The sequence below is a fragment of the Aulonocara stuartgranti genome, assembly GCF_965226115.1.
Source record: "Aulonocara stuartgranti genome assembly, chromosome: 11".
In the NCBI taxonomy this organism is placed as follows: Eukaryota; Metazoa; Chordata; class Actinopteri; order Cichliformes; family Cichlidae; genus Aulonocara; species Aulonocara stuartgranti.
In genome coordinates this window covers 20,230,493-20,250,190 of record NC_138947.1, presented here as the reverse complement: position 1 = coordinate 20,250,190, position 19,698 = coordinate 20,230,493, and the positions used below count along the sequence as shown (strand labels likewise).

Here is a 19,698-nt window from a genome sequence, read left to right as displayed (position 1 = left end):
CAGAATATAATATTAGTAAATGAGAAAACAAATTAATCTAAATTATAATTACAATTCTAATGAATGTACTCAGACTTAATCTGTTATTTAAAATATACATTTTCTGTTGCCTGCATGATGTTGGGTGGCTTTGTCTCCACACCAAAAAACAGAAAAAAACAGTCAGTGGTTAAAGTGAAATTTGGCAAGTGGGGGAACACACAATCTGTTTTAGCAGCTCAGTGTGGGTAAAATACTCCCAACTCACAATAATTTCTAATGTGAGCTCCAGTAGATTTTCTAAATGTCCTGTTCTCACAGTTTACCACAGTAGTAGACTATAACAGTTATCTGTGAATTCACAAGATTTTAAGCCATAGAAGAAAACTGAACAACAGCTATTACACGCATAATAATGATCACATTTACTTTGAACTTAGATTTGAATTTTATTGAAGTGATAAAACAAAAACTTACACGAAGCTACTGATTTTACCTGATACAGACATATGTGAAATGTACAGATGCTTTTTTGCATACAAGAACGTCTCCACAAAGATTCACACAGTTTCACTTTGGTTATGCTTTTGTTGAAGTTGGAGTTTATAAGTAGATTTATTACATTATTTACACAGTATAGTTGGCACCTCAAAGTTTCCTTGTATTAAATGAAGTGGAGTAGCATAGCATTAGATTAAGATTGCATGTCTTGATATCTTTAGCTAATCCCCACTAAGGACTGCCACTTACAAGAAGCCATCACATGAGAGTGTGTTTTCTGAAAACCTCTTTGCCAGGATGTACATCTATATTAGAAACCCTGTTATTGTTTTATTTAGACTGCATTAAACACATTAGCCTAATATCTGAATGGTTTTTCTTTTTTGTAAGTGCTGCAACAACACATGATCATCATTGTCCCTTTTTTCTGTCTTTATTTCAACATATTCTGTTTCTCCTCTCCTTCCTGGTTTTGACGTCATTGTCAATGTTGTCCACGTCTTTGGTGCAATGTCATCATTGTCACCAGCGATGCGTTCTCACATGACTAAGTTTCTCCTTCAGCTGCCTCTCGCTCATGGATCCCATCATATACTGTTGCTTGATCAGCATCCAGCTATCAGACACATTGCAGGATAATTTGTCAGCTAATAAAAGTTAAACATCTGTATAATTAAGCTACATGACAGAAGGCTAGCTAATGATATACATTACCATTGGAACTGCTTCAGTGGTCACAGTCTCCAGGTTTTCAGACCTCCTCCATTTTTTTCTGAGAACAAATCAATTAATATGAATCCTTCTTGCAGAAGGTCCCACAGCAGCTCGCAACAACAGCAGGGCATTTACATAAACTGAATTTTTTCTATGGTCACTCTGTTTTTTTGTTTTGTTTTTTTCATTTTTTGAGGGAAAAAATTATATCTTGAATCATAAATTCCAATTTATCCTTATATGTAAATATGATATGTACATTACTTATGTATACTGGTCCCATTAGCTAGGAATTACAGGGTATTGGAAATGACAGATTGTCAAACTAACTATACATGATTAGCCCAAACATTATGACCAAATGAAGCATATAAACATTATGCTAACAATGGTGAAATCAAAAATCGGCATATATTAGGAAATGTGTGACTGACAGATGTCATCCATAGCTGGTGGAACATTGTGTGATATTTTAAAACCTGTTTCTTGTAGCTGCAAGCAAAGAACAGCATATAAAGCAATAAAAAGCAGCAACTGTCAAAATGTTTTGTCTCATCAGTTTTGCTATTATATTGTATTAAAATAAACCAATGTGTGGATGTTTATCGCTAAAAAAGCTGCATTGTGATACAATGAAAGAGGTCATTTGCATCAAATATATAGGAACATTTTTTTTGTAATATAATAGAATTGATATTAGAAGTAGATTAAATTCTTAGATTAAAATAATCTATATATATTTACAAAAATAAAAAAATAATCTTCACATTCCAAAATTAAACTCTGAAATGTAACTGTACCTGTTGGATTTTGTTACCAAAAAAGCAACGACTGCTGAAAAAATTATCCCAATAAGACAAATCAGAAAGGCCCTCAATGTTGCAGCAATAACTTTCGGGTCTTGTTTGTAAAGATCTGAAATCACAACGTTGAAAAATGTTTTTTGCTTATGTTATATAAAACATGTAAAAACAGGAAGTGAATGTCTTACATTTTTTGATAGCTCTAGTATAGGAGATATATTTTACTTGTAAATACTTACTAACTCTGTTTAACTTCTTTACTGTAATGCTGTGATTTAGTTGTCCAATACTATTACTGCTGACACATTCAATAGTGGAGCTGTCTTAAATTTGAGTATAGGGGAGATATTTAACTCGTAAATACTTACAGTTATTTCCTGTATTGTTTGATGGTGATGAATTAGCATTGAACTCGTTTATTATAAGGCTGACACTTGATGAGGTATTTCCAATACTATTACTGCTGACACATTCAATAGTGGAGTTGTGATAGTGATCTTGGGACACAGTGATGGTGCTGGTGACTCTGGTGTTTGACACATTGGTTGTTACAGAGTACTCAGTGTGGCTCTCTAAGTGTGGCCATTTGATGGTGGGTGAAGGAAACCCCTCACTGATACACACACAGGTCAAAACCTTTGACTGAGCGACACAAGCAGAGTTATTCAAGATTCTTGCTGCATCTGCAAAAACAGAATAAGAAGCTCAGCATCAAGATTACAGTAAACTCATAGGAACATAAATTGTCTTAACACATTGCTTCAATATAAGAATATCTGATACTGAAGAACACAACAATGTAATTAATATTACATTTACTTTCCAGATTTTAATGAAAACTGCTTTTTTAAGTAAAAAATGCAAAAAATGAGAGCAGACAAAATATAATGTCAGTTATGAAAGTTTTACACTTACAGTAATTACAACATTATTATAATTACTGCTACTACTACTAATACTGTAATAATGATAAAATATACTTTTGCCAAGAGTAATACTCACACTTGACATTAAGAGTTTTTGTCTCATTTGTTTTGACATTTTTGAAGGTGACCTTACAGGTGACGTTACAGGTGACCTTACAGGTGACCTGACCACCGTTGTGTTTTGTTGAAGCGTTAAAGGTCAGAGTTGACTTGAAGGCAGGCATATTCTCAGACTGGAATTCAATGTTGTTTTCTTTGATTTCATAGAGGTTTTGTCCTGATCCACTCCATATCCAGGTGATATTAGGAGTGGATCCAGAGCAGAGACCAGGAGCGCTGCAGGTCAGTGTAGTCTGCTCTCCCTCTGTTATTTCAGGAATCTCCAGTTTGGGCTTTTCACTCAGCTCTAATAGGAAAGTAAATGAAACAAGACATTATAATCAGCATAAAAACCACTACTAATTTAAAGTAGACGTATGATCACTCTGTTAAGTAACTTAAATTGTAAAAAGTACAAGATAAGGCTGAAAAGTTCCAAGACAGATGCAAGCTCTGTGAGGTATACCCAAACATCAGTTTATGTCTGACCAAAGGAATAGACTAAAGGACATTCAGCAGTTTCTGTTTTTGTTTTTCACTTTAGCTGACATATATGATGAATGGAGACACAGGACCTGCATTACAGGAAGTCGTTGTGCCTTTGTGTTAATCTGAGCATCATGTTTATTCACAAAAATCTTTGGAGTGGTAATGATTTAACAACTCTTAAACTCACGTTAAACAAACATGTGCTAGTGCCATAATGCAGCTGTAGTTAATACAACTCATTGTAATTTAGTTGAGCTAACTCATTTAAATCAAACATGATAACGTGGTCACTGTGCAGGGAGTATTTGTGGTAGGTTTTGATACCTGTAACTGTGACTGTGATGTTTGCAATCAGTGTGCAGTGAGTCTTTGTCTTAGCGACAGCGTGATATGATCCAGAGTCCGACTTGGTGAGGTCATTGATAATGATGCTGCAGTTCTTTTTCAGGTCAGCCTCCAACAGTGACACCCTCCCTTTAAACTCAGGTTCAGTTTTCGTATTGTTACTGGAGCCAAATATTGTTTTAGTTATGTTTCCATCATGTTTATACCAAGTTATATTTTCAACATGACCATCCTCTGTAGTAAAAGAACATGCTAGAAAAACACACAGTCCAGCCTGTGCTGATACATTTTTACCACTTTGTGTGATTATGCTGTTGCTCTTTGGACGCTCAGGAGTCCCAGAACCTGAACATGCAAAAACAAAAGAGCACAAACCAGAAGAGAAGAAGCTGAGTTCATGAAAATAAAAAATGATGGTAACCAACACCATCAGTTTACATCATTTACAATGTTTATATTTAAAGATGCCTCTTTTACTTTACTTCTGCTGTTAACTGATATGACTTATATAAGCGATGCAGTTCACAGCTGTTGCTTCCCATTTTTAACTTAGTAAATGACATTTTCAAACACGGCTGTCTTTGAAACTGCAGTTTTCCTTCTTTTTGTAGTTTCCTTAAATTCATATATTGATGAAGATTTAAATAAAATTTCCTTCTGTACCTGTGTCAGCGAAGAGCAGAATCACCCAGATGAGAGTTAACATTCTGATTTGAATGACAGCACGGCTTCTCTCCACAGGATAGACGCTTTCTTTTCAAAGCACAAACACACAAAAGGTGCAGTAAAAATATAGAAAGTTCAGTGGCTGATAGAATCACATACGGGATATTACACTTACATATTTACTGTTTTAATATATTTTTTCATGTGACCAATAAACTTGGCTGAGATCTTGAAATATCAAAGTTTAAAGCATCATATTAAAGCATTTCTTGATATCTGTGCCATCGAGAAGCTAAAAATTATGAATGGAAATCTCTCAGCCTCAGACTTCTTCAGTTAGGTATTCACCAATCATTTACAATCATTTTTTATGAAATTACTGAAGCAAGAATACTACAGAGAAAAATGGATGAAAGTGTTTTACCCTCACTCTGTGTGAACCTCCAGCTTTTGTTTCCACACACTGATCTCTGCAGACTGTCTGCTTTCAACTGACTCTTCTTCCTCCTCCTCCTCCTTTGTTACTTCTCTTTGCACTTCAGCAAGTTTACAGGAAGTTTAGCTTTACTCTGCTGGCCATTATTTCCTCTTAGACTGCCACCACACTTACAGCTAAAACCTCCTATCACATTATGATGTTAATGTGAAACTTTAACAGCAGTGAAATCGGAGATAATCTTGAACATGAGGTCCTAAGCTTTCAAATATTTGGATGTTCAAAACGGTTCAATTGTTTTAAAAACAATCGTCTGACAATTATGCATTGTAATGCATTGTAATATATAGATGCATGTTAATGCTCTGCTTTATGGTGTCACTTTGATCTTTGAAATAACTTCTGTATTTGCAAGAGGAAGATTTGCTGCTTTGTAAAATGTTTGTACTAAAGAAGTCATTTAGATGAGTGATGAAATGTTTCTCCTACTGAAAATGGAAGGAGAAGCTGAACAGAATAAACTCTCTGGGATTTACGCATTCTTATTAACATTATTAAGAATGTTAATAATGATCACTTTGTTCTCTCTAAGTTCCTGTTTACACTGTAGTATTTTAATATTACAATTATTTCTGTGTAAATACAATTTGTCCTAATCAGTCATTGACAGCACTAACTAATGTAACCTTTAGACAGCACCACAGTGTGACAGAGAGAAGAACGATGTTGTAACTGACATGTCCCTCAAACATGCTTTCTGTTTCAAAGAGTGACACATTGCTTATTCTAACACTGTAAGTCAAGAATATTCATATAGTACATTTCTGAAAGAGGAAGTAATCCCTGACATACAGAAAAACAGCAGAGCAGTGCCGAAACCTTGCAGCAGGCTCTGGATGCTGGGGCTTAGACAGAGCAGGATTCACAGGGGGCCCTAGCCACCTTCAAAACTGGAACAAATGCAGAGGAATGCTGGGTCTGAACCGCCCTGGAAGCAGGAGCAGGTGCGGGAAGAGAGACAGGTTCTCGGATGATCACAAGCGAGAAAAAGAAATCATTTTCAGGAACATAAAAGTCCTTGATGAGAACCTCAGAGTACGGAACAATTGTTATGGAAGCAGGCTGATAATGAACCTTCTTCTGATAGTCCAGCACGGGTTCACAATAAACAGTATTAGATTTTTCTGGGCTGCGAACAGCAGTCTTTGCGTTCCACGGAGACGGTGGGAGCATGAATTGAACAATACAACTCTTATTAAATTTGTTTGATGATCTGAATCATTTAAGTGTGACAAAAATACAGATAAAATTGGAAACCAGGAAAGTGGCAAACACTTTTTCACACCACTATACTTGGACATTCACCTGACCGATGGACTGGAGGAACAAAAATGATGCTGTGTATAAGGGGATGAGCAGATTCTACTTTCTAACGAAGCCCAGCTGCTTTAATGTGCCCAGCAAGTTGTTGGAGCTCTTCCATGCCATCTTCCTCTGCTTGTCCACCACTACCATATCCGATTGGTTGATGTCATCCATGTAGAAGAGGTGGTTGATGATTGCTCTATTCCGTTATTGCTGTGAAATGTGTTTCCTTTCCGTTCCTGTTATAAACAGCTTTATGTTTTCCACAATTTACTTACAATATACTCATTAATTGTGCACAATATTTGACTTTTTTGTCAAATAGCATTTAAGAGTGGTCAGAAGCGATATTAGTTAATTACAAAGTGAAAAAGCAGCAAAAGCTTTTTGTTCAATACATTCGCACAGGTATGGCACATATGTTTTTAAAATGGTATCTTCTTTATTTTCCTGTATATTACTCTTTGTTTATACAGGGAGTGCAGAATTATTAGGCAAATGAGTATTTTGTCCACATCATCCTCTTCATGCATGTTGTCTTACTCCAAGCTGTATAGGCTCGAAAGCCTACTACCAATTAAGCATATTAGGTGATGTGCATCTCTGTAATGAGAAGGGGTGTGGTCTAATGACATCAACACCCTATATCAGGTGTGCATAATTATTAGGCAACGTCCTTTCCTTTGGCAAAATGGGTCAAAAGAAGGACTTGACAGGCTCAGAAAAGTCAAAAATAGTGAGATATCTTGCAGAGGGATGCAGCAGTCTCAAAATTGCAAAGCTTCTGAAGCGTGATCATCGAACAATCAAGCGTTTCATTCAAAATAGTCAACAGCGTCGCAAGAAGCGTGTGGAAAAACCAAGGCGCAAAATACCTGCCCATGAACTGAGAAAAGTCAAGCGTGCAGCTGCCAAGATGCCACTTGCCACCAGTTTGGCCATATTTCAGAGCTGCAACATCACTGGAGTGCCCAAAAGAACAAGGTGTGCAATACTCAGAGACATGGCCAAGGTAAGAAAGGCTGAAAGACGACCACCACTGAACAAGACACACAAGCTGAAACGTCAAGACTGGGCCAAGAAATATCTCAAGACTGGTTTTTCTAAGGTTTTTTGGACTGGTGACATGAGAGTGAGTCTTGATGGGCCAGATGGATGGGCCCGTGGCTGGATTGGTAAAGGGCAGAGAGCTCCAGTCCGACTCAGACGCCAGCAAGGTGGAGGTGGAGTACTGGTTTGGGCTGGTATCATCAAAGATGAGCTTGTGGGGCTTTTTCGGGTTGAGGATGGAGTCAAGCTCAACTCCCAGTCCTACTGCCAGTTTCTGGAAGACACCTTCTTCAAGCAGTGGTACAGGAAGAAGTCTGCATCCTTCAAGAAAAACATGATTTTCATGCAGGACAATGCTCCATCACACGCGTCCAAGTACTCCACAGCGTGGCTGGCAAGAAAGGGTATAAAAGAAGAAAAACTAATGACATGGCCTCCTTGTTCACCTGATCTGAACCCCATTGAGAACCTGTGGTCCATCATCAAATGTGAGATTTACAAGGAGGGAAAACAGTACACCTCTCTGAACAGTGTCTGGGAGGCTGTGGTTGCTGCTGCACGCAATGTTGATGGTGAACAGATCAAAACACTGACAGAATCCATGGATGGCAGGCTTTTGAGTGTCCTTGCAAAGAAAGGTGGCTATATTGGTCGCTGATTTGTTTTTGTTTTGTTTTTGAATGTCAGAAATGTATATTTGTGAATGTGGAGATGTTATATTGGTTTCACTGGTAAAAATAAATAATTGAAATGGGTATATATTTGTTTTTTGTTAAGTTGCCTAATAATTATGCACAGTAATAGTCACCTGCACACACAGATGTCCCCCTAAAATAGCTAAAACTAAAAACTACTTCAACTACATTCAGCTTTGATATTAATGAGTTTTTTGGGTTCATTGAGAACATGGTTGTTGTTCAATAATAAAATTATTCCTCAAAAATACAACTTGCCTAATAATTCTGCACTCCCTGTATTACTTATTACAGTAATACAGGGAGTGCACTATTTTGTTTCGTATGTACATTCTTCCACTCACCTGTAGGGGACAGAGTAAACCCTCTACAGCACAGTAGTCATATGGTGTGGTCCAAGCCTGGAGCGTCTGCACAGACAGGTTGTATACTATTATACAACCTCATGTAATACAATTACAAGAGTTAATACTATGCATAAATGAACCCACATTGGCAATGAGTGAGAAAAATATACTTGTGTGTTAAAATAGACAATTTATCGTTGTCAAAATGTTCGCTTAATTTTCAATATCAGAGGCTGACAAATTCTACCCAATTAAACGTGATGACACCAGCTCATATAGTACATTAAGCTATTCACACATTTACTAGAGGTTGCAAAACTTCACCACTGCATAGGTCAAAGGTAGCTGCTTGCACGAATTATCTGTCGGGTTATTTCTTAGGTGCAGGCTTGTACAACCTGCCAAAGCTAATACATGAGCTGGAGAAGCTGAGGGACTATATTTTTCAAAGTTAGGCTTTCCATCTTCCTATTTTTTTTTCTTTATTACAGTGGAAAGATGAGGTGATATGCAAATGTAATGATGAAAAAAAAAAACACTTCAGATATAATAGTTTATAGTATTTAGTGATATTTCTTTTGCATAACAAATGTTTTAGGTTGAGTTTGCCTTTATGATTCTGTTAATGTTGTTCTATATGTCAGAGGTTACTTCCCCTTTTAGAAATGTGCTGCATGAATACTCTTGACATACAGTATCGCAGTGAGCAATATGTCACTCTTTGAAACAGAAAGCATGTTAGTTACAACATCTTTCTTAGCTCTGTCACACTGTGGTGCTGTCTAAAGGTTTCATTAGTTTGTGCTGTCAGTAACTGACAAGGACAAATTGTATTTAGACAGAAATTATTGTAACCTTAAAGCAGTAAAGTCTAAACAGGAACTTAGAGAGAACAAAGTGATCATTATTAACATTATTAATAATGTTAATAAGAATGTGTAAATCCCAGAGAGTTTATTCTGTTCAGCTTCTCCTTCAGTTTTCAGTAGGAGAAACATTTCATCACTCATCTAAACGACTTCTTTAGTACAAACATTTTATAAAACAGCAAATCTTCCTCTTGCAAATACAGAAGTTATTTCAAAGATCAAAGTGACACCATAAAGCAGAGCATTAACATGCATCTATATGTTACAATGCATTACAATGCATAATTGTCAGACGATTGTTTTTAAAACAATTGAACCGTTTTGAACATCCAAATATTTGAAAGCTTAGCACCTCGTGTTCAAGATTATCTCTGATTTCACTGCTGTTAAAGTTTCACGTTAACATCATAATGTGATAGGAGGTTTTAGCTGTAAGTGTGGTGGCAGTCTAAGAGGAAATAATGGCCAGCAGAGTAAAGCTAAACTTCCTGTAAACTTGCTGAAGTGCAAAGAGAAGTAACAAAGGAGGAGGAGGAGGAAGAAGAGTCAGTTGAAAGCAGACAGTCTGCAGAGATCAGTGTGTGGAAACAAAAGCTGGAGGTTCACACAGAGTGAGGGTAAAACACTTTCATCCATTTTTCTCTGTAGTATTCTTACTTCAGTAATTTCATAAAAAATGACTGTAACTGATTGGTGAATACCTAACTGAAGAAGTCTGAGGCTGAGAGATTTCCATTCATAATTTTTTGCTTCTCGATGGCACAGATATCAAGAAATGCTTTAAACTTTGATATTTCAAGATCTCAGCCAAGTTTATTGGTCACATGAAAAAATATATTAAAACAGTAAATATGTAAGTGTAATATCCTGTATGTGATTCTATCAGCCACTGAACTTTCTATATTTTTACTGCCCCTTTTGTGTGTTTGTGCTTTGAAAAGAAAGCGTCTATCCTGTGGAGAGAAGCTGTGCTGTCATTCAAATCAGAATGTTAACTCTCATCTGGGTGATTCTGCTCTTCGCTGACACAGGTACAGAAGGAAATTTTATTTAAATCTTCATCAATATATGAATTTAAGGAAACTACAAAAAGAAGGAAAACTGCAGTTTCAAAGACAGCCGTGTTTGAAAATGTCATTTACTAAGTTAAAAATGGGAAGCAACAGCTGTGAACTGCATCGCTTATATAAGTCATATCAGTTAACAGCAGAAGTAAAGTAAAAGAGGCATCTTTAAATATAAACATTGTAAATGATGTAAACTGATGGTGTTGGTTACCATCGTTTTTGATTTTCATGAACTCAGCTTCTTCTCTTCTGGTTTGTGCTCTTTTGTTTTTGCATGTTCAGGTTCTGGGACTCCTGAGTGTCCAAAGAGCAACAGCATAATCACACAAAGTGGTAAAAATGTATCAGCACAGGCTGGACTGTGTGTTGTTCTAGCATGTTCTTTTACTACACAGGATGGTCATGTTGAAAATATAACTTGGTATAAACATGATGGAAACATAACTAAAACAATATTTGGCTCCAGTAACAATACGAAAACTGAACCTGAGTTTGAAGGGAGGGTGTCACTGTTGGAGGCTGACCTGAAAAAGAACTGCAGCATCATTATCAATGACCTCACCAAGTCGGACTCTGGAGCATATCACGCTGTCGCTAAAACAAAGACTCACTGCACACTGATTGCAAACATCACAGTCACAGTTACAGGTATCAAAACCTACCACAAATACTCCCTGCACAGTGACCACGTTATCATGTTTGATTTAAATGAGTTAGCTCGACTAAATTACAATGAGTTGTATTAACTACAGCTGCATTATGGCACTAGCACATGTTTGTTTAACGTGAGTTTAAGAGTTGTTAAATCATTACCACTCCAAAGATTTTTGTGAATAAACATGATGCTCAGATTAACACAAAGGCACAACGACTTCCTGTAATGCAGGTCCTGTGTCTCCATTCATCATATATGTCAGCTAAAGTGAAAAACAAAAACAGAAACTGCTGAATGTCCTTTAGTCTATTCCTTCGGTCAGACATAAACTGATGTTTGGGTATACCTCACAGAGCTTGCATCTGTCTTGGAACTTTTCAGCCTTATCTTGTACTTTTTACAATTTAAGTTACTTAACAGAGTGATCATACGTCTACTTTAAATTAGTAGTGGTTTTTATGCTGATTATAATGTCTTGTTTCATTTACTTTCCTATTAGAGCTGAGTGAAAAGCCCACACTGGAGATTCCTGAAATAACAGAGGGAGAGCAGACTACACTGACCTGCAGCGCTCCTGGTCTCTGCTCTGGATCCACTCCTAATATCACCTGGATATGGAGTGGACCAGGACAAAACCTCTATGAAATCAAAGAAAACAACACTGAATTCCAGTCTGAGGATATGCCTGCCTTCAAGTCAAATCTGGCCTTTAACGCTTCAACAAAACACAACGGTGGTCAGGTCACCTGTAAGGTCACCTTCAAAAATGTCAAAACAAATGAGACAAAAACTCTTAATGTCAAGTGTGAGTATTACTCTTGGCAAAAGTATATTTTTATCATTATTACAGTATTAGTAGTAGTAGCAGTAATTATAATAATGTTGTAATTACTGTAAGTGTAAAACTTTCATGACTGACATTATATTTTGTCTGCTCTTATTTTTTGCATTTTTTACCTAAAAAAGCAGTTTTCATTAAAATCTGGAAAGTAAATGTAATATTAATTACATTGTTGTGTTCTTCAGTATCAGATATTCTTATATTGAAGCAATGTGTTAAAACTATTTATGTTCCTATGAGTTTACTGTAATCTTGATGCTGAGCTTCTTATTCTGTTTTTGCAGATGCAGCAAGAATCTTGAATAACTCTTGTGTCGCTCAGTCAAAGGTTTTGACCTGTGTGTGTATCAGTGAGGGGTTTCCTTCACCCACCATCAAATGGCCACACTTGGAAAGCCACACTGAGTACTCTGTAACAACCAATGTGTCAAACACCAGAGTCACCAGCACCATCACTGTGTCCCAAGATCACTATCACAACTCCACTATTGAATGTGTCAGCAGTAATAGTATTGGAAATACCTCATCAAGTGTCAGCCTTATACTAAAAGAGTTTAATGCTAATTCATCATCATTAAACAATACAGGAAATAACTGTAAGTATTTACGAGTTAAACATTTCCCCTATACTCAAATTTAAGACATTTCAATACCTGTTTTCAGCTTTAGGTAATCAGCACGGTTTATCTCATTTGATTTCAGATATATTCACACAGTTTTTAACGATTATTCTAGAGAAGAAAGTCTACATTGCAGTGTTGACCGGGTTTGTGATTGGGATAATCCTTTCAACAGTCATTTCTTGTTTGGTAACAAAATGTCGCAGGTAATATTACATCTATCTGGTATTTTCTATTTTTGACATCAGTGTTTTTGTATATTTTATTTTATTTTATAAAAAGGAATATTATATTTTCTGAATTGTTCATATTAATGCTCACCATCTTCCTGGTATACTCGAATGATTTCTGTTTGCACACATGTAAATTTCTATTAGGTCATTTTTATATAAAGTTTATTATATACTGTTAGAGATCCTAAATGGTGACTTAAGTTTTTATACCAGAACTTTCCACATATAAATACCATTATATATGGGAAAGAACTGAAACACATATTGTAAAATATCAAAATTGTCAGATATTGTATTGTCACCATTATCATGCTGCAATCATTATTTACTTTTTGTGAGTTTTCATACAGTTTTGGCTTATCTTACGTCATCAGCTTCCGGAAATTAAAACTGAGACACATGCCATCATATTTATATGTAAAGATAAAGTGCATTTTTTGATCCAAGATATTTTTTCGGCTTTTAACATGAGAAAAAACAGATTGAGCACAGAAAATAATCAGATTATGTGAACTATAAGGGTTTGGTTTTTTTTGCCACGACACAACACTTCTGGTCTGCTGTGAGACCTTCACTAAGCTTCATTTCTATTAATTAATTTCTTCCCAGAAAAAAGTGGAAGAGGTCAGAAAATCTGTCTGAAAACCTGGAGATGGCGACTACTGAAGCTGGTCTAATGGTAACTTAAATAAGTACTTAGCCTTTGGTAACATATCTGAATATGATATTTATTTTATGATATTAGTTTGATTTTAATTATATTTTTGGTCAAATATTAAGCTAGTTTGGTTTCTGTCATTTTTTTTTTTTTTTTTTTTTTTTAAATGACAGAAACCAAACTAGCTTATTAAAAATCGCCCTATGACAGCTGGGATAGGCCCCAGCGCCCCCCGTGACCCTGAAAAGGATAAGCGGAATGGATGGATGGTTTCTGTCATGTTATTACGTCATTATTTTTTTTTATAAGCTGTCAAATTACCTGTAATTGCTCCCTTGTGCTTGACAGATGGATGCTGATCAAGCAGCAACATATGATGGGATCCGTGAGCCAGAGGACGCTGAAGGAGAAGCTGAGTCTGTTGCACAATTACCATCCAATGGAAACTGCACAAAAGAGGTGGAGTACTCCGACATTAACTTCTCTGCACTAAGACCCAAGAACCCTGAAGAGGCAGCAAACACACAGGATGCCAGAGACACAGAGTATGCTGAAATTAAAAGAGAAGAAGTGAGACAAGAAGACGCCCAAGGGGACAGTGAAATGTTGGAGGCCAATGAAGAGAATGAGTTCATGACTAAAAAGGACAATGAGGAAGGTGAGGATGTGGCGCTGTATTCCAGTGTGGAGGAATTAATGGGTTAATTATGAGAGCTGTGAGATCTATCACATTTGGAGAAATTAACATTACAAACAGAAGATATATGCATGCTGCAATCAACGTATGCGTTGAGAATTGTGTGTGCTTTGTTAGATGAGATGGAATTTCTGGGATTTTTCAATTACGAAAAATATAAGCATGTATGTAATATAAAAGGATAAACACGTTTCCACAGGACTTACAAAAATGGTAAAAATATCAGGCTGTGGTGTTTAATGTGGTCTAAACAGAAAAATAGTGGGTCGACTAATCAGATCCAGGTGCTGACAAAAAGGTTTTCATGAAATATCCTCTCATGTTATAACTTCTTTCTTTGGTATGTAAGTGGCAGTCGTTAGTGGAGACTCCACTTATTTAATACAAGGAAATATTCAGGTGTCAGCCATACTATGTAAATATTGTAATAAATCTTCTTATTTACTTCACCTTCAAAAGGCTGTTCCACAAGAACATAAGGTGAAACTGTTTAAATTAGGGGTGTCAAACTCCAGTCCTCAAGGGCCGGTGTCCTGAAACGTTTCCATGTGTCCCTGCTGCAACACACCTAGATAACCTTAGTATGTCATTTACAAAATTCTGTAGAGTTTGACTGTCTGCTGAGATGGCAACCCCTAACCCAAGTCAAGTAAATTTAAATAAATGAAGTGGAAAATGTACGTGTAAAAGTACTTTTATTGCACTGTGTTCATTCACGTATGAGCTGCTGTGAATCAAATGGCTGAATTCCCCATCTCAGCATGCTAATGACCTACTAATGTTATTCAGGTGTGTAGCAGCAGGGACACATAGAAAAGTTTCAGAACGCCGACCCTCGAGGACTGGAGTTTGACACCTGTGGTTTAAAACATGAATATAAATGTTAAATCTTTGTGAAAAAGTTTTTGTATGCAAACAATATTCTTTACATTTTGCATATCTCTGTATGATACATCAGGTAGAATTAGCAGCTTCATGTAACAGTCAAACATTTCATCATGTTAATAAAATTCAGTCATAAATAAGGTGAATGCAACTGAAATCAAATTCAAGCTCAGAGTGAGAATTTATTCAGTTACATTATTGAGTTTATGCAGGAGGGGAGAGAACACCTTTGCTTTGTTTTAAACCATAAAAAGCTAAAGGAAAGCACACCCTGGTAAAGCTTTTGTACAAATTCAGACCACGCATGGCATTTTCTAGTTTGACGCCTCTCAGACGAGGGTTGTCTGTGTTCTGCTGAACTGCTGTAAATAGTGCAACTGCAAAAGTCCAGCTCCACCTTTCAGGCTACTTCCCAGCTCCACAAACACTGGACTAAGGGGGTCATAATATTTAGATTTCAGGTTTCTTTTACAGCTTAAAATTGACCGTTATAGTATCTTACTGTGTCAAAATGTGAGAACAGGAAGATTAGATCCACCGATAATAGAGTGATGCCTAATAAGGAAGTATATATATATATATATATATATATATATATATTCATCTGTGACTCTTGTGAGAACAATAACTAGTTCATGAATACTGTGCATGTGTACAGATGACAGTTGTAAGTAGATGCATGCTCAATCTTTGTGTTTGAATCTAAAGCATCTTTTAAATAATATTGTTTTAATCATATATTTTTTAATATGGTTTTCATATATCAGTAATCGCACACCATCATACTTTAAACAGTATGCACTGTGTCAGCTATTTCACAGTTTAAAGTGGTGATGAGGCAAGATAAGTGAAGATAAAGTTGTTGTTGGTTGGTTGGTTAGCATGACAACACATTGTTTCTCCTGTTTTTAGCAACTGTTGTGTACTTCCTTTTTTTTATGATTTATGTCACTTATAGTCATTGCTACAATGAAAATACCTTTTTGTGCTCTTTGTTACATTTATTTTTAGCATACTGTGATAGCCTGAGATTGAGGAATTACTGTAGTGTGAGGAGAAGAGCAGTTATACTTTGCAGTAAATGTTTGTGCAGGTTTTGTTTTGTTTTGTTTGTTTGAATAAATGGAAGCAAATGCTCATAAGTTTTTTCAGACCTGCCGTTAAACATGTTTTGGGTTTGGGGGATCCAAAATTGATTCCCAGGGGGACTGCGGTAGTAAAATGTAGTCACATGAGTATGGAAAATATGAATTTGCAACATCCTGTAGTGGCATCTGTGTTAAACCTGTTTCCTGTGCAGTTTGCTTCCTGTACATTTTTATTGAGCATTCTTCTGTTAATAAAACTATTGAATTTTTAAAGAACAAAAAAAAAAAAACCTGCCTCTTGTCTTTCCTGAGAAGATTTCTCAACATCCGGATGAGCCTGCTCTTTAAAATTAGGCGCAACAAACAACACAGTAACTGAGTTTATGTTGTTGGTCCTCACTCGAAAGTTTATTTATCTTTCAGTATAATTTTAACCTCATCAGCACCGTTTTCAGAAATATGTAAAACACTAAATTTTCTTAAAAATTGCAGTGTTTATTTTCTTTTTCTTGTTTTTTCTATTAACTATAGCACTTTAATTAACTGCTATTTAGTTATACAGTTCATTAAAGTGCAACACTTTCCTCTTTAGCATATGTAAGAATGACATATTTCTTAAACTCTGCTGCAAATAGCATTTCCTCTTTCAGGGCTTAGGTAGAAACCTTGCCAACTTAGATTTGAAGAAGTCTGTCTTCAATAGTAAATCTATTTCATGATATATTAATAACATTTTCAAGTCTTCTGTCCCTAAGGTATCCTTCTTCTTGAACATTGGCCTTTTTGTTGAGTTCAGTGCATGGCTTCTCTGGAGGTAGCAGTGTGCAGTGTTGTTGAACTGCATTATGATATTACTGGCCACTTCATGAAGTACACGTTGCTTTTGCACCTTGGATCAATCTTTTGATTTTGAAGTGTTGTACATTCAGAGATGTTCTTCTGCATACTAGGTATAAAGAGCAGTTATTTGAGCCTCTGTTGCCTTTCTATTAGCTCAAAGGAGCGCAATCATTGAGCTCTGACATCAGGCAAGGACGTTTTTAGCCACTTTCTGGATATTTTCTCTTTTTGAGACCAATTTCATAGATCTTTCTGTAAACATTAAAGACTATAAATAGCACAATTCAATCAGGACCGTCCTTTAAAAAAAATGCTGAATAAGTAAATTATAAAGATAGATAACTTTGTAGGGGTGTAGGGTGGGGTTATGTTAACCATAAATTGAAATTTGTCTTCAACATGGATGAAAATTGATAACAAGCCTCATAACTAGAAAACTATGATTCTTACAACTGTCTTAATGCTGTCTTTATATTTCTATTTACGAGGAGTAAAAGCCAAACTTGCGGAGGAAACCTGTCAGCGAGCACGTTTAGTTCACAGAGTGCGCCACCCCAACAAGTGACTCAGACGTTTGCTCTATTTCTGCGTCAGAAAACCCACAGTTACCTTATTTCACAGTTAACAAACTCAGTTTGACCTAAACGTGCTTTCTGGAACAACAGGTCTGACTTTTAATGGCTTTGACACAACACAAATGGCACTCAAACAGCTACACAATGTGACAGCAAAAGTAGTCTGGACTGTGCATCTGCCAGCAAAACCTAATATTTTTCATCATGTAGCCTTAGCGCCGCATTTAAATATACAAGTTACTTTTACTTTAAATAAATAATATTGTGGTCACCTATTCTGCTCCATTACAACTCCACATATTTATTCTTGCAGTCTATTAGCAGGAATCATACTATAACATAATCACTGTTTGTCATATAATGAGCTTTGATGCAGTTTTTGGAGCAAACCTTTTCAGCTCCTTTCCCTTTAAGACTACCTGCCATTTACCGTAACCTTTTCATCAACAACAGCTTTTAATAGTACGTCAGGACTCTTAGCAACAGAGCTCTGTTGCATTTATATCATTATATATGATCAAGACTAGAGAAAAAAAACTAATGTGTGTTTAGCCTGACATTTCGGCTCACAAGGATTGCTTGCAGATAAGCTGGCCTCATTATTTAATATTGATCATGTCTGATATCTATTTTGAACATTCACCATTGTCAGTCATTCTACATGACCAAAAACAAGGAAATGCATCACAGGTCTGCTTTTGAGGTTTTATTTCCTTCTTCGGTTTCAAGCTGTATTTAACAATTTAATCTGATCTGTTACAAGCCCACTGAAAGCAGCCAGGGTGTTTACGTAACATTATATAAAAGTAAAAATTTCAAAGCAGAAAAACTGTTTTTCAAATTCATATAATTCAAAATATTGCATTAGAGATATGCAGTAAGAGTAAAGACTATGAACAAGGACGATTTCAAATGGAGATAAAACTGACTGGAAGAATGAAACCTCAGCAGTCACTCTAATAGTGACCTGCACAACATACGTAGCTCTAAAGAAATATATCACAACCCAGATCTATGCATGGAAATGTCTCTTGAAAGGAGACTTATGGCTACCTCCGCCGTTGATGTTGTGATTCAGCGTGTTTGCACTGCGAAGGCCTGACCTTTTTCATCAAAATGCCACTATTAAGGAACTGCACTAAATCTGCTGTCATTTCTGTCCATGAACCACGAGGTCAACAGCACCGTCATCCTTACTGTAAAAGATTAAAGCAGAACTTCTGCTGCATGTGTGAGTGGAAATGAAAAAGGGAGAAATAAAAGGGAACCTCACCACAAAAAAGTAGAAGAAGGCAGTCCCTCATCATCATTTCTAATTATATCTTCTTCTTCTTTTTTTACCACCACTGTTTCTTGACATTAGTTTGACAGTTTTTAAAATCTATATCTTTATAGAGTAACAAACCTATTGTACGTAAAAGGAGAAGCACTTCAAACGAAGAGGAAGAGGGTGATTAAAAAAGGGCTCCGTAAGTCAAGTGTGACAATAATTAAGAAATGTTACACCTATGTTGTATTTTAGCAGTTGTTGCTATAGTGTAGCTTAATAAAGGAATGAACTGCAAAGACAGAAATAAACAAACTGATGACTTTTGTCAAGAAGATTGACTAGTATTCTAGTTTGTGCAGCAAAATGTGTTCCGTGTTATTAAAGGCTGCTGTGGTATTTTACTCTATGTTGACATCTAGTGGTTTTATTAGGAAACTGTTGTTTACAGCAGTGCAGGAGCCTATGTGAGCGGTTTTAAATGTATCAGGTGTACCGTACAGGTGATGAATGGCTCACTATTTGTCACCTCTCAGGTGAACGGCTGATTCAAATGAGAGGTGAATGAACAAATCATTTGCGGACTTCTCAAAAAGTGAGTCTCCTTGTTGATAAGCAAAGCAGCATACAGGAAAAAGAAAATGGGCCAAAGAGAAGGGCAATGGTGAAATTTAGAAAAGCAGCAGTAAAGTGAGGTGAGGACAAAGTTAGTCACCTCAAAGCTTTCAATTTCAAATCTCATTCTGTTTCTGCCTACACAGTTTACACAGGATGGTCACACTCTATCAGGGTCTAATTTAAAAATAAAGCACACAAAGTCCATGTTAAATGTCTTAAACCTGAATTATTTCAAATGGGCAACAGGGGGCGACTTGTGTGGTTGCGAAAAAGAAAGTGTCCAGCTATTTAAAAGTCTATTTTCAGAACATTTTTTAATTTAGATGGAGAAGACATCAGTCAGCAATCCATTTTCTTCTACTTCCACATC

The 19,698-nt window shown here is 36.3% G+C and overlaps 2 protein-coding genes across 4 annotated transcripts; one reads left to right on the top strand and one right to left on the bottom strand.

Annotated features, from left to right (window-relative positions):
• Window positions 1-415: 415 nt before the first annotated feature.
• Window positions 416-5,054, bottom strand: LOC309716435 (sialic acid-binding Ig-like lectin 14). 2 transcript variants are annotated; one of them, XM_082550234.1, is made up of 8 exons: window positions 4,947-5,054; window positions 4,520-4,609; window positions 3,836-4,201; window positions 3,000-3,329; window positions 2,366-2,680; window positions 1,995-2,109; window positions 1,195-1,252; window positions 416-1,096 (listed from the first exon to the last, which is right to left on the bottom strand). In XM_082550234.1, exons 2-8 carry the CDS (start codon window positions 4,560-4,562, stop codon window positions 1,028-1,030), a joined length of 1,296 nt encoding a protein of 431 aa, XP_082406360.1. In that variant the 5' UTR covers window positions 4,563-4,609; window positions 4,947-5,054; the 3' UTR covers window positions 416-1,027. The 2 variants fall into 2 exon arrangements, with proteins under 2 accessions (XP_082406360.1, XP_082406361.1); XM_082550235.1 differs by having other exon boundaries at window positions 4,520-4,605; window positions 4,947-5,037.
• A 4,745-nt stretch (window positions 5,055-9,799) lies between these two features.
• On the top strand, window positions 9,800-16,297 carry LOC309717491 (uncharacterized protein). 2 transcript variants are annotated; one of them, XM_082552111.1, is made up of 8 exons: window positions 9,800-9,901; window positions 10,226-10,315; window positions 10,634-10,999; window positions 11,506-11,811; window positions 12,132-12,443; window positions 12,550-12,673; window positions 13,310-13,379; window positions 13,707-16,297. In XM_082552111.1, the coding sequence occupies exons 2-8, from the start codon at window positions 10,273-10,275 to the stop codon at window positions 14,061-14,063; spliced, it is 1,578 nt and encodes a 525-aa protein (XP_082408237.1). In that variant the 5' UTR covers window positions 9,800-9,901; window positions 10,226-10,272; the 3' UTR covers window positions 14,064-16,297. The 2 variants fall into 2 exon arrangements, with proteins under 2 accessions (XP_082408237.1, XP_082408238.1); XM_082552112.1 differs by having other exon boundaries at window positions 9,811-9,901; window positions 10,230-10,315.
• Window positions 16,298-19,698: the final 3,401 nt, after the last annotated feature.

Excerpts from the sequence above, each read along its gene's own strand:
- LOC309716435 (XM_082550234.1), bottom strand. The coding sequence starts at position 4,562 with ATGTTAACTCTCATCTGGGTGATTCTGCTCTTCGCTGACACAG. Across the intron at positions 3,330-3,835 it reads CATCACAGTCACAGTTACAG|AGCTGAGTGAAAAGCCCAAA; the intron begins GTATCAAAACCT and ends CTTTCCTATTAG. Across the intron at positions 2,110-2,365 it reads AAACAATACAGGAAATAACT|ATCTTTACAAACAAGACCCG; the intron begins GTAAGTATTTAC and ends TTGTGATTTCAG.
- LOC309717491 (XM_082552111.1), top strand. The coding sequence starts at position 10,273 with ATGTTAACTCTCATCTGGGTGATTCTGCTCTTCGCTGACACAG. Across the intron at positions 11,000-11,505 it reads CATCACAGTCACAGTTACAG|AGCTGAGTGAAAAGCCCACA; the intron begins GTATCAAAACCT and ends CTTTCCTATTAG. Across the intron at positions 12,674-13,309 it reads TTGGTAACAAAATGTCGCAG|AAAAAAGTGGAAGAGGTCAG; the intron begins GTAATATTACAT and ends ATTTCTTCCCAG.